The sequence below is a fragment of the Canis lupus genome, chromosome 4 (genome assembly GCF_048164855.1).
Source record: "Canis lupus baileyi chromosome 4, mCanLup2.hap1, whole genome shotgun sequence".
Classification (NCBI taxonomy): Eukaryota; Metazoa; Chordata; class Mammalia; order Carnivora; family Canidae; genus Canis; species Canis lupus.
Genome location: NC_132841.1, coordinates 50,141,641 through 50,156,979, shown reverse-complemented (window position 1 = coordinate 50,156,979; position 15,339 = coordinate 50,141,641). Strand labels below are relative to the sequence as shown.

The 15,339-nt window shown below is 35.0% G+C and overlaps 1 protein-coding gene across 6 annotated transcripts in view; it reads right to left on the bottom strand.

Annotated features, from left to right (window-relative positions):
• GABRB2 (gamma-aminobutyric acid type A receptor subunit beta2) overlaps window positions 1-15,339 on the bottom strand; it is a 244,433-nt gene that overhangs the window by 158,194 nt on the left and 70,900 nt on the right. For all 6 annotated transcript variants that reach the window (XM_072824264.1, XM_072824263.1, XM_072824265.1 and 3 more), the window contains one exon: window positions 1,553-1,773. In XM_072824264.1, coding sequence (XP_072680365.1) covers window positions 1,553-1,773 — 221 coding nt within the window. The remainder of the gene's footprint in view (window positions 1-1,552; window positions 1,774-15,339) is intronic.

The window sequence follows — 15,339 nt, the reverse complement described above, 5'->3', positions numbered from 1 at the left end:
TCTATGCCTCTTTCCGCCTTCTTCAGGATTCTGACCACTCTATGAGCTTCAGTCTTAAAAAGTGTGAATTAGAGCCTCTTTTGAACCCCCATCTCCTCCATAGCCCACACGGTCACCCTCTCACCATTTTAAATGCTTTATAGATAATTCCAAGTGGTAAATTTAGCACAATGTATCCACTAACACAATTCTTTCCATTAGTGCTTTCAATGTCCATCACTGGTGAATCTTTGCCAACACTGCCAGTCAATTCCTTTCTCTGCAGCTTCTCTATTTTCTAAAACATGAATATGACTACTGCTCATATCCAATCCATCTTCATACCTCCGGTGGCTGACAGAGTACACACATGCTTTCTCTGTGCCCCACCCTCAACCATTCTCCCTTGGTAGTCAAATGCCACTCTCTCTAAAAATATGATAAACAAAGCAGCTGGTTCATAAGCACCCTAGACAATGTGCCAGTCAGACACACTGAATATATCAGGTAATGTAAACAGGACATGACAGATAAGAAAAATGAGGAAATAAGAAGCATCCCAGTGTAGTGGTTAAGAGCTGTGGCTCTGAACTTGGATCTCAGTTTGAATCTCATCTTTGTAGCTTATTTGCTTTGATTTTAGGCATCAGCCTCGGTTTCCTAATTTGAAAATAAAGAGCATAACACTTTCTAATCTATGAAGTTGCTGTAAGGATTAATTATAACAATGCATGGAAAGCATTTAACTCAATATTTGACCCTTAACCCCTAATGAATAATCCTATTGTTACTACCATTATTATAATAAGATAGCCACACATGTATTTAAAACAGATCAGAGATATTTGAATGTTTCAGAATTTAGTTTCTTCCCGATAACTCAGAGGAATCCTTTATGTTGTAATAATGCAATTTTCAGAGTAAGATAGATATCTTTTTTTCCATTTTCTTTCAGGAAACTATCTATTGCTTCTATACAAAATAAACTTTAAAAGAAGAAACTGTCTTATTTTACAATTCACCCTCACCTTAACAGCAGAACATCACAATTATTTTCTGACAAAAAGTACATTTACTAGTATAAATTTATTATTAATAAATATGGGATAAAAACTTTATTTATTTGCAAATCTGACTGCTCCTTGGAGGGTAAGAAGGCACAAAAAGCCTCCTGTCATCAGAGGACCAGACCCAATTCGTGCAGCTTAGGAGAAATTTATAAAACAGAGCATCTGCCACACTCAAACAAGTATTCAGCATTCAAAATTTTTCTGTTGTATGGAAACCCTATATCTCAGCTTTCTTGATTGTTTATCCTTACTCCTTAAAGAAAGCAGCTTTAGTATCAGCAGCTGATATTAGGAGATAATTCAGAAAAACTTATTCTTAGCTAGGGCTAATTCCCCTTGTAAACATGCTCCCCTAAGCTCTCAGATGTCTACTGGATAGAAGATTTAACTGCCTGTGACAGAATTGAAGGAAGAATAAGGAAAACAGTACAACATTACTTTCCAATAAAAAACAATAACTATTTCATTCAGGAAAGTTCAATTTTGAAATGGACAGTACAAACCTGAGGCCATAAAGAACTGTCCCATCTGGATGTAGGCGGATCATACGGTTCTTGACAGTCACTCCATGTACAAATGACTTCTTATCATTCAGGAAGTAGGTATCAGGCACCCAGAGCTGGTCTGCCACTCTATTGTCCAGAGTCAAGTTTAAAGGTATTACATTATAGGACAGCCTCTTATCTCTCCAGGCTTGCTGAAAGTACATTGTCAAGGTATAATCCTGTGAATATGAAAAGAAAATGGTTATTTTGTACCTAAATACACTTGGAAGATAGGCAAACACTTTAGTATTCATAAGAAAAGAAAACATACACAACCATACACTAGAAACATATACTATTCACATGTAGGCAAATATGAATTTATTAAATCCTTTCTTACTCAACAACCACTATGTGTCAGGCACCATGGTAGACACTGTAAATATGGAAGTGAAGAGAACATATATCCTTGTGAAATTTATTATGTTACCCAGGAAGAAAGATGGTAAGGACTAACTAGTTAATTAACTAGTCGTTCCCAAAGTGGGGTACATAAAATTATTTTAAATGGGACACAATACAATTGTAAAAAAAAGTGGTTAATTTCTTTACAGTAAGAGTTTGTCAATGAGAATCCTAACCAGTCTAATCAAAGTGATATTCCCAGGAGAGGTGATATTTACAATGAGACTTATGTAGCTTCTTGGCTGAACAACATTAATGCAGTCAGTATTTTGTATGAATTTTAATCCCAGAATTTTGAATCAATAAGAGGCTCTCAGTTTTGGAGAAACGACGAGTTATTATAAAGTGAGCACTGGCCTTGGAGTCCCAAATCCAGCATTTCTCAATTATTTCTACCATGTAAATTTATACAACTTCTTTTTGGTTAAGTGTCATTAACTATAAATGGGGATTTTAATACATACCTGATCTAAGTAGAAGATTATTATGATAAATGTATAACTCAAATGCAATTTGTAAACTACAAAAAGCTATATATTATGAATAAATCATTTACATATATAGTGACATGTTTTATCTATTAGAGGCCTATGGGTACATTGTAATTGCTCACTCTCATTTGAATGACTTAATGAAAGACCAAATATTCATTTGAAAAGATAATTACCATTCTATTTTAAAATCAGTTCACAATGCCCTACTTGAGGGCTTTTGAAAAAAAACAGAATCATGTATAAATCATCTCTGTAACCTGAGAGCTAGCACAGTCCTAGGGCACAGTCTTAGTGAATGAATGACTGAGAAGTGTAGAATCAAACTTCTATTTTAACCAAAGATACAATATCTTCAAGTTATATCAAATAATTGTAGGTGAAATTTCCTCTAGTGGATCAGTTTAGTCAGTGCTCTGAAGTGTTCGGTAATACTCTACTTTCATTAAAAAAAATAGTATGAGGATCTCTAGAATAGCATCCTGATTTATAATAAAAACAACCTTGTAGGCTTACGAATTAAATAACTAGAAAAAGGAAAAGGACCAGATACATTTTTTACATGAATATGTTATAACCTAAGAAGTAGGACATAAATAAAATAAGCAATTTATATGATGCTTAAGAAAACACATTTTGTGATTTCTAATCTTGGAGATAAAATTGAAAATGTGATTATTACCTCTATTGGAAGATAAAGCTATTTATGCCTTTTTGATAATAAACCCTTTTAATATTTAGGGGAGATAATACTGTTTGGAAGGTGCTAGAGTTTATCAGTTAGCTGAGATGTGTTTGGACACCAAAACTGTATTCTCTTTGGGCCTAAATAAATGGTACCACCTTGATAACCAGTGTCATATGCTAATTCTTGTTATTTGTCAGCAAAGCAAAGCCTGCTAAGAAGTGCACCCAGACAGACTCTAGTAAGTCTGCTGTCTCATCAATATTCATTTTATTTATTTTTAAATGACACACCAAATAACACTGTCATGAATAGAAGAAACTCCCGAATCTACATAAATGTTATTGGACTTAAGAAAGAGTAGTTCTCTGTTCCATCCTCTCTTCCAAGCCTCTATCCACCCAAGATAAATCCTTTGAACATTCACAGAAAAAGTACATCCTTTACATTTAACAACCCCACCTTTTGGAAGTCATTCACAATTGGTTTATTCAAACTGAAAAAAAAAATACAAAAAAAAAAAACAAAAAAAACAAAAAGAACAAAACAAGATAGGCCACTTCTGGATACTTCTCAATCCATGGCATTATCATGCAAGAAGGATCTAGACAATCACAACTAAAATCAGGTGACTTTGCTGAATAAGATGCAGTAAGCCCACTACAGGCTATTTCTCCCACTAATTACACCTAAATATTCTGGAAATAATAACAAAGAAAAGAAAGAAGAGAAAACCTTCTTAAGGACTATGAAAAAGTAATAGTATGTATATTGGGAGGGAATCAAAATGTGAAGAAAGATCATTCCAACGGTGAGTTTATTGTTTGTTTTATTTATTCTCCCTCTTTTATCTCATTAAACCCCCACACACAAACGTAGCCCAAGGCAAATAAATAGATACATCATGTTCCTGGATTTGAAAAGTACTGTTAAGATTTTAATTCTCCCCAAACTGATCTGTAAATAAAATTCAATCCCAATCAATATACAAGTAGGATTTTTTTATAGATATGCGCAAGTTGATTCTAAAATTTATATAGAAAACATAAGAAAATGAGAAATAGACAAAACAATTTTGAAAGGAGAGGGCAAAGGTGGAGGACTATCTGATTTCAAGACTTAGTATTAAGCTACAGTAAGACAGGGTGGTACTGTAGTATTGATAGAAATATAGGTCAATAAATAAAATAGAAGAATCTAGAAATAAACCCACATAAATGTGCTCATTTCAAATTTTCTCACAAGGATGCAATGGCCACAGATTGGAGAAAACATGATCTTTTTAACAAACTGTCTGGATCACAGGAACATCTATATGTAAATAAATAAATAAATACCCTTACCTTACCCATACTCTATCTACACCTTAACAAAAATTAATTCAAAATGGGTCACAGACTTAAATGTAAACTGTAAAACTATAAAACTCTGAAAAGAAAATGTAAGAGAAATTCTCTGACTTAAAGTTAGGCAAAGACTGATATAAGCTCACAAGCACAAGCAATAAAACAAAATACTGATAAATTGGACCTCAACAAAATTTAAAATTTATGTTCCATGAAAAACACTATTAGAATAAAAAGACAAACCACAGATTGGGAGAAAATATTTGCAAATCACTCATCTGACAATGACAGATATCCAAAATATATAAATGTCTAAAAAATTCTCAAAACTTAGTAAACAACCCCATAAAAAATAGACAAATGATACCACTGAAGATACATAAATGATAGATATGTATATGATATGTATATGATAGATATCACTTCATTTGAAATGATGCAAAAAAAACATCATTAACCTATTAGAAAAGCTAAAATAAGGGGTGCCTGGGTGGTTCAGTCAATTAAGCATCTGACTCTTAATTTCAGCTCTGGTCATGGTCTCAGGGTTGTGAACTGAGCCCCAGTTAGGCTTCATGCTGACCATGGAGTCTGCTTAAGTTCATTCTCTCTCTCTCTCCCTCTACTCCATTCCCTCTCTTAAAAGAAAAAGGAAAGCTAAAATAAAGCATCAAAAACCAACTGACAATTCCAAGTGCTGTAAGGATGGAGAGCAACTGAAAATCTTATCTATTGCAGGTAGGAATATAAATTATCAGCCATTTAGAAAACAGTTGGATAGTTTCTTATAAAGTTAACATACATTTGACAAACGATCTAGTAATCTTACTCTGGTGTGCAAATATTTATAGCAGTTCTGTATTAATTGCCAAAACTGGAAGCCAGTTTGGATGAATGTTCTTCAGTGGATGAAGAGATAAACCAGTACATCCATGAAAGAATACTACGCAGCAACAAGAAAGAACAAACACTGGATATAAGCAACATCATCAATGGTTTTCAAATACAGAATATTAAATAAAAGAAGCCAGATTCAAAAGGATACAAATTATATGACTTCTTTTATACAACATTCTGTAAAAGGTAAAACTATAGGGGCAAAGAATAAATTAGTAGTTCCCTGGGATTCAAGATGGGAAAAAGATTATCTATAAAAGGCCAGCATAAGGGAATGATTTGGGGTAATAGAACTATCCTGCATCCTAATTGCGCTGGTGGTTACATGACTAGGCATTTGTCAAACTCATGAACTGTACACCAGAATGAGTGTATTTTTACATAGGTAAATTTTTAAAAAATAAAATTTAAAACTGCTTAAAAAAATAGTCTGTAGGGTCAGACCAACTCAGGTTCATATCCTAGACTTTTTATGTTCCTCTGTTTTGACCTTGAGTGAATCTTCTCTTGTTTCTGCACATGTTTTCAACTCAGAAGAACAACTAAAGTTAATTAACTTAGAAATTAAGGTAAACAAAACTGCTTTGACATCTGTGAGGGAAAAGCAGGCTAATGCTACAAACTAAGTCTCTTGCGTGCATACTTAGGGACAAACGGCCCCATAAGGATGGGCTGAAAAGACTCCCACTAAACAGTTATAAGCTCACAATTCCTCATTGGTACGATGAGGCAGCTGGACTAGGGAGTCCCCAAGGCTGCTTCTAGTAATAAAATAATTTCTTTCTAAGAAATACTTTGTTGACTTGGTGTTCAAATGCATATTGTCACTTTAAAATCTTCTAAATATCTAAAATATTTCTTATATTTGTTTTTTGCTATCTTTGTAATTTGTTTTCTAATACAAAGATTCAAACTTTTCCTGTTTCTTTGGCTTACTCTTCTAGAAAAGGTATAGTATGAAATAATTTGTGTGCATATTTCTTAACTGTTTTATTATTTTGCAAATTGCTTATTCATGCTCTTTGAACATTTTTCTGCTTCAGTGTTTACTGCTTGCTATTGGATATTTTGAAATAGAGATAGAGGTAAATGATACAGGCAGAGATAGATAAAACATTCTTCTTTTGCTGTTTTCCTTTAAATTTCTTTTTATATTTATCTTAACTTTATATTTTGAACCACACTAGTACAGAGTTTCACACAGCTTCCTCTAAAATTAACATTTTACAAAACCATAAAACAATATCAAACCAAGACAATAACATTAATGTAATACTGTTAATTAAACTGTAGACATTATTAGAACACTACCCATTTATTCACCAAGGCTTTTTTACTGTTTCAGGATCCAATCCAAGATACCATCTTTCACTTAGTTTTTATACTCCTTAGCCTCCTTCAATCTCTGGCGGCAGTCCCTTTTTGATGATGTCTCTGCTTTCAAAGAATTCTCGTCATTTATTTTGTTGAATGTCTCTCAGTTTGAATTTGTCTGATGCATGCTTATGATTAGATTATTTATACCATTTGGGCAAGATTATCATCCAAGAGCATCATATAAGGGGTACATGATGTCAATATGTCTTATTTCTGATGATATTAACCTTGAACAGTTGATTGAGGTTGTATCTGCCAGGCTTCTTTATTGGGAATTTGTCATTTTCCTTTGTAATTAACAAATATCTTGGGGTAGACACTTTAGAACTGTGAAAGTAGTAAGAGTATTAGGCTGACTTCTATAATCACTGTGGGTTTTTTTTTTTCCTGCATGCTTCCAAATTTCTATTTCTCTTCATTCACCTCAACCTGAAATGATGTATGCAATCAATTTGACTGACAATGTTTAACTTTTAATAAGACAAACCAAAGGAAGTAAATACCAACATAAGCCATTTAATGTGTTTTATTATTAAATAATGAGAATTATCTTCTTGAGGATCATTTTTCTACACCTTCCTTTCACAAACTAGTGGAATTCTCCTGGATCCTGCTCCCAACTATAGACTTCCACTCTGGATGTACAGTGTAGAATCTTATCCTATCTTAAGTCTGCAGAGTGCACTCTGTGGTCTATACTCATACATGGGCCTGATTTGCTGTCCAGTTACCAAGCTTTAGCATTCTCTCTATCTTCATTTATCTCTATGGTTTTCCATATGCTGTATTGTTATTGTTCTCTGAAGACCTCATCTTTTCTAATCAATGGAGCTTTCCCTTTCTTCTTTCAGAGCAAGGCTATGTATATGAGAAAAATTATAAATGTAACTACAGGGGCACCTGGGTGGCTCAGTAAGGTTGAGCATTTGCCTTTGGCTCAGGGTGTGATCCCAGAGTCCTGGGATTGAGTCCCACATCAGGCTTCCCATGGGAAGCCTGCTTCTCCCTCTGCCTATGTCTCTGCCTCTCTCTCTCTGTATCTCTCATGAATAAATAAACAAAATCTTTAAAAAAAATAAAAATAAATTTAATTACATCATTTTCCATCTCTTTATGTCCTTTTCTTTAGTCTTCTGTTTGGGGAAAATATACTGGGGTAGGAGGGTGATTTCACATGTGTTTACTCTGCCATCTGAGGACATAAGGACATCTATCAGTTTATTTTTCAATGATCAGGGTTTAAGGTTTTTTTTTTTTAAAGATTTTATTTATGTATTCATGACAGACCAGAGAGACAGGCAGAGACATAGGCAGAGGGAGAAGCAGGCTCCATGCAGGGAGCTCGATGTGGGACTCAATCCCGGGTCACCAGGATCACACCCCGGGCTGAAGGCAGCACTAAACCTCTGGGCCACAGGGGCTGCCCAGGGTTTAAGGCTTATTTTCCTCAGTAATAATGTGTGGGTTATTTAATTTGCTTTATTTGTTGGAACTACAGTCTCTAAGCTTGACAATAACTGCTACTGTGCTAAAATCTTGAGCTTTCCTGATTAATATTTTTTCTTGAGATCTTCTAGATAATGTTTTGCCTCTAAAACTAGATGTTTTCAGGGATCCCTGGGTGGCGCAGCGGTTTGGCGCCTGCCTTTGGCCCAAAGCGCGATCCTGGAGACCCAGGATCGAATCCCACATTGGGCTCCCAGTGCATGGAGCCTGCTTCTCCCTCTGCCTATGTCTCTGCCTCTCTCGCTCTCTCCGTGTGTGACTATCATAAATAAATAAAAATTTAAGAAAAAAACTAGATGTTTTCAGAGAAAAATCTCTTTCTCTCTCTGCTTAGGCTTTCATATTTTTAAAAGAAAATACGATTTTGTGCTTTATCCTAATTACCTCTTGCTGAAATAACAACTGTGTCTAATATACAATCATCTGTTATTTTCCTTTAATGTATTATGCTAGGTCAAAGGTGAGGTTTTGAGCTAAAAATCTGACTTTCTGGCTTTTGTAAGACAGAGCTAATGTTTTTTTAAGACAGTAGAATCGGGATCCCTGGGTAGCGCAGCGGTTTGGCGCCTGCCTTTGGCCCAGGGCGCGATCCTGGAGACCCGGGATCGAATCCCATGTCGGGCTCCCGGTACATGGAGCCTGCTTCTGCCTCTCTCTCTCTCTCTCTCTGTGACTATCATGAATAAATAAATAAAATCTTTAAAAAAAAAAAATAAGACAGTAGAATCTGTGATTTAGGAACTATAAGTTTAATTTAGGAACTATAAAGGAAGGTATCAAATAGAAAAGAGAAGTTAGATATTGGTAAATGGAGCTCAGAGGAATATTTTGGACTCAAGTTATGCACATAAGCTTGAGATACATATACATTTGGGAGACATAATGCAAGTCCCATGTCAATAAAACTCCATGACAGTTTGTTCAACATAGCACATTTATCAGTTTTACTATCATTTTGGGCATAGTCTTTTAATATGGGGCATGTTTAGAAAAGTTTTTCATTGTTTTTGTTTGGAATTTCCACTTTCAAAAAATATGATATAAGAGACTGAATTCAAAGATTAGGATGCCAGATTATTCCTCTAATTAATAACTTCTGTTTTTACCCCTTCGTGAAAGAAAAGACTTTACATCTGATGTGGAAATTATCACCTAAGTAAATGCCATAGGAAGACACAGTAAATACATAGTAAGTGCAATCTCAACACCTTAAACTGTCACCTCCTTGAGAGCAAAGACTGTTTCTTATTCCTGTGTATACAGAAAATATTGTGCATACTTTCTGGTAAATGGCAGAACTACCATTGCCTGTAAAGTGGTGCAGATTTCCTTGTGAACACTTAGGAATATGTACAGAGGTCTAAATTGTGCATACCCTCTTTGTTCTGGTGTTTATATTCCTAGAGATACTTGTAGAAAATAATTAAACAGTATATTTTGACAACTTTATTTACAATTACAAGTCTCTTACTTTTCTGTCCCCAGTACTACAGTCTAGTTTAAATCATCATCACTTTTGACTGTAATGCCACTGTTATGTCTCTTTGTTTATAACCCTTGCCTTCACAGGATAGTAGAAATATAAAGCAGTCATGTCTCCATTGGTTAATATCATCTGGAAGCTTTCCATTTCACTTAGAATAAAACCCAAACTTACTACCATGGTCTTAAAGGTCCCACATGTCCTGGACTCTGCATGCCTCTATCATCTCGCCTCCTACAACCTCTTTTCTTCCCTTACCTCAACTCACTAAGTTCATCTACTTAAGCCTTTTCTCTGTTTTACAAATACCCCAAGCTCTTTCAGCCTTATAAACTGTCTTAACAATTGAGTAACTGGAAAAGTTTATGTACCTGAGTGTAACTGGCTCTTGCTCTAAACTCAGAGCTCAACTCAAAGATCAAACCTAGTCAGCAGGCCCTTTCCTGACCATCTTCCTCTCAATACCAGCAGTCTTATCACACCCCTCATTTCTTTTTTTTTTTTTTAAGATTTATTTATTTATTCATGAGAGACACACACACAGAGAAAGGCAGAGACACAGGCAGAGGGAGAAGCAGGCTTCATGCAGAGAGCCCAATGCGGAATTCGATCTCAGAACTCCAGGATCCTGCCCTGAGCCAAAGGCAGACACTCAAACACTGAGCCACCCAGGTGTTCCACATCCCCCATTTCTATTATGTTTATACCACTGACCATTTTTTCAACTAGTCCTATTTATTTATTGGTTTACTTTATTTTTTATCTCTCCCAAGTAGAACGTACGTTCCCTGAAAATATGAGGCTTTTTTGAACTTATCACTGTGTTCTCATGTCTAAAGAAAGAGTTTAGCAAAATAGCAATACAAAAACTATCTAGTGAAATATTTGAAAGACTGGATAAAAGACAACACATAGACATTTATCTCCCCAAGATACTTATTCCTATATTAACAAAAAAAATTAATAAAGACCATCAGCATGGAACTGAGTAAATACAATATAGTACAAATATATAATGGAATACATGCTGGAATTAAAAATAACATTGTAAAAACATTTACTGACATAAATAGATGTTCTCAACATATTATTATATTACTGTTTTTAAAGAATATTGCAAAAAATATGCACAAGATGGTCCCATTGAGAAATATATAAATATATATTGGGAAAAGGTGTCTAAAGAAAATATAAACAGTGGCATCTCAGTATGGTGAGATGACAAGAGATTTTTAATTATTTTTGTAATCTATATTGTGTTTTATAAATATAAATTATTTCTTTTGTTTTATTCAAATTCAAGTTCATATAGTATAGTGTGTTAACTAACATTACTAACATATAGTGTGTTATTAACTAACATTAATAACTAACATATAGTGTGTTATTAATTTTGTGGTAGAATTTAGTGATTTATTAGTCACATATAACACTCAATGCTCATTACATCAAGTGCCCTCTTAATGCCCATCACTCAGTTACCCCATCTCCCTCCACTTTCCCCTCCAGTAACACTCAGTTTGTCCTCTGTAGTTAAAGTCTTATGGTCTATCTTCCTCTTTGCTTTTATCCTATTTTATTTTCCCTTCCCTTTCCCTATGTTCATCTGTTTTGTTTCTTAAATTCCACCTATGGGTGAATCCTACAGTAGTTGTTTTTCTCCAACTGATTTATTTTGCTTAGCAGAATACCCTCTAGTTCTATCTACATCATTGTAAATGGCAAGATTTCATTCTTTTTGATAGCTGTATACACACACACACACACACACACACACTTACACACATACATACATACATCATCCTCTATACTGAAATGGAAGTTTGAGTCAATGGATTCTTCCGAAAAGCTTTCAATCCATTGTTTGTAAACTCCAAACTCCTCTTTAAGGTCTGTTCTACTCACTTCACCTCTCTGCATCTCTGCTTTTTCATCCAAAGTGAATGAATACAAATTAAGAGTTACAGAGTTTTCAAAGTTTGAGTTTCAGATGTTCTAGGATTCTGTATCATTCCATTTTTGTTCAACAAATCACTCTTCTGAACTTTTTGTTTAAACTAAACTTTTCTACCTCCCCAACACATTTTTACTTTCTACTTTATTCTTTTCCCTGTGCCGTTCCTTGTCTGCCTTCCCAAATCTGATCTATTCTCTAAGCATGTAGAGGACTCTCCCACTTCTTCCTCTGCCACCATCCTTGTTCCCCCTCTGAATTCTTTAATGCAGTGGTTTGTAGCATTCTAAGCATTGTTGAATTGGACTCTTACCTATTGTGATGTTATTTAGAATAGGGAGTTAACCTCCCTAACTAAACCATATTGTGTTCTCCGAAGTCAGAAACCATGCCGCCACTTATTTACAAAGTGTTTCGAGCATCTCTCTTTAACATAATTGATGCCTTATAAATACTCATGGACAGACTAAAGCTTGTTCTCACTTCTTCACTTGTCCTTATGGGTTTCAAATTTTGATTCTTTAACCCTCCTTTACTAATCACTACTCCTGAATCCACCAAGGAATTTGTTCTCTCCACTCACAGGCATTTGAGAGTGAGTTTTCATCCCTTTCTCACATGTCTCCAATACCCTCAGAGCTACTGTTTTTTGTTTGTTTGTTTGCTTGTTTGCTTCAGTTTTTTACAGCTCCTTGAATTCTACTAGCAAAGTCCCCACGGCCGAGAATGAGACTTTCTGAAGGACACAATTATCTATCCAGAGCAGAAAGAACTCAGAGAGAAGCACAAATATTCCCACAAAGCCCTTTCCACATTCCTAGCTCTTTAAAATGCTCTCTGTCTCCCACATCTGAGCCCACAAATTGCTGATCCAATTATAGGTCATGGCAATATTTTCACATTCACAATCTCCTAAACTAGAATGTAATGGAGTAAAACTCAGCCCCCCCTTAATAGAAGCCATCACACCAGATGTTCAATTGCAGCATTTCAGAAGAAATACATGGCTGCAGCTCTGACTAATTGTTAGAGACACATTCGGGACATGAGAGCTGCACCTAAGATCACCCATAAGGGAAGTCTAAGTTCAGAAGTGACTGATTATTTTCTTGTATGTGAAACTAAAATGCACTAGTCAAGACAATGAGCTTTTCCACTATTTTGCTTAGTTCACTCTGCATTTTATGACAGACTAATCTTCGTAGTGATGATGGGACTAACTCCAAGGATTGCTAAAAAATTGAGGCAGTATAACATTATCTCTCCCATCTTAATATATAATGCACCATCAGTAGGAAACTTAGTTCACCCTGAGATAATCAACATCAAAATTACACTTTGTGCGTATGATTTGTTCCCTATAATTTTGTGCTTTTTTTCTCTCAGTTTATCTCAAATTATTTTAAAGTCTTTCCCCAATTTTAATACCCAACATTGGTCCTTGGCTAACACTTTTACATGCATTATCTCATTAGTCATCATAACAGCCTTATAAGGTATGTATTAGATTTATTTACTACTTACTAGCTGCTGTGAAATTTTGAGCATGCTATTTAACCTCCCTGAGACCTCACGCTCTATAAAAGAAAGTAAATCATAGTCCCTATTAGCAAAAAAGTTCACATAAGGAAAAATGATTAGTAGAATGCCTGCTATAGATTAAATGTTCTATAAACATTTTCTCCTATTATCATCATTATTTTCATTTATCCATTTTCCAGGTGACACAGCTGAAACATGGAGATGCCTGGGTGGCTCAGTAGGTTAAGCATCTGCTTTCAGGTCAGATCATGATCTCAGGGTCCTATGATCAAGCCTGCATAGCATAGGGCTTCCTGCTCAGCAGGGAGTCTGTTTCTCCCTCTCCCTCTGCCCCTCTCCCCCTCACTCATGCATGCTCTCTCTCTCTCTCTCAAATGAATCAAAACTAAATCTTAAAAAAAATTTAAAAACATGGATATGTGAGTCACTCTTCCAATTGTCACTCAGCCAATAATTTTCTAAGTCATGATTTGGTTAGGGAAACCTCTGACCATGGAGCCCATGTTTTTTAGTACCGTAATGAGCTGGCTCTTGAACACTGACCTTACTGCCAGTTTTGATTGTGAGTCATCATTTCTCAACATTGCTTCTTATCTGCTCCACTCCTTCCAAAAAGTGAGGGAGGAAATTATATTTCTCTCTCTCTCTCTCTCTCTCTCTCTCTCTCTCTCGTCTCTCTCCCCGAAGTTACATAGAACAACAAAGAAACTAGAAGAATCATGGGCATATATAAGTTATTTCTCGAGGGGAAAAGGCAAATGTTGATCCCTGAGAATTCTCTGGGATTTAAATACTATATATGCACGTATTCCTGAATAAAAATAGATTCAATTGTACACAAAAGGTGATTTCATTAACTCCCTTTGACCCTACAGAATGATTAAAATAGCTTTGGTTTGGCAGAGTGTATACCTTACTATTGAGAAGACCAAAATAATCAGAGGGACTGTAGGGTACGATCTATAGTAATGCACTTATTCAGAAATAATTCAACTGGGAAACTATTTTCAGCAAACTAAAGCATGTTTAGCTTAGAAGAGAAAGAAAAAGAAAAAGAAAGAAAAAAAAAGAAAAGAAAAGAAAAGAAAAGAAAAGAAAAAAGAAAGAAAGAAAAGAAAAGAAGAAAGAAAGAAAGAAAGAAAGAAAGAAAGAAAGAAAGAAAGGAGGGAGGGAGGAAGGAAGGAAGGAAGGGAAAGAAAGAAAGAAGAAAGAAAGAAAGAGAAAGAAAGAAAGAAAGAAAGAAAGAAAGAAAGAAAGAAAGAAAGAAAGAAAGAAAGAAAGAAAGAAAGAAAGAAAGAAGAAAGAAAGAAAGAAAGAAAGAAAGAAAGAAAGAAAGAAAGAAAGAAGAAAGAAAGAAAGAAAGAAAAAGAAAGAGAGAAAGAGTAGGGAGGGAGGGAGAGAGAGAAAATAGTGCTGACAAGGATGTGGAGAAATTAGAACTCTTGTGCACTCTTGGTGGGAATGTAAAGTGATGCAGTTGCTATAGAAAACAGTATGGTAGTTCTTCCAAACCTTAAAAATAGAATTACTATATGATTCAGCAATCCCACTTCTGGGTATATATCCAAGAGAATTGAAAGCAAGATCTTAAAGAGATATTTGCACATAGCAGCATTATTCAAAATAGCCAAGAGACCAAATACCCATTAATGGATGAATAGTTAAATAAAATGTAGCATATACAATGGATTACTTTTCCACCTTTAAAAGGAAGAAAATTCTGACACATGCTACAAGATGGATGAAATTTGAAGATATTATGCTAAGTGAAACAAGTCAGTCAGAAAGAGACAGATAACGTCTGAGGTATCCTAAAGTAGTCAAATTCATAGAAACAATATAATGATGTTTTCTTGGGACTGGGAGGATAAAAAATGGTAGAATTGTCTAATGGGCATAGTTTCAGTTTTGCAAGATGAAAAGAGTTCTGAAGACTGGTGACACAACAATATAAACATACTTAATACTACTGAACCATTCACTTACAAAAAGTATATCAGGGACACTTAGTTAAGTGACCATGTGCAAAAAATAATCATTTTATAAAGCAATCACTTGC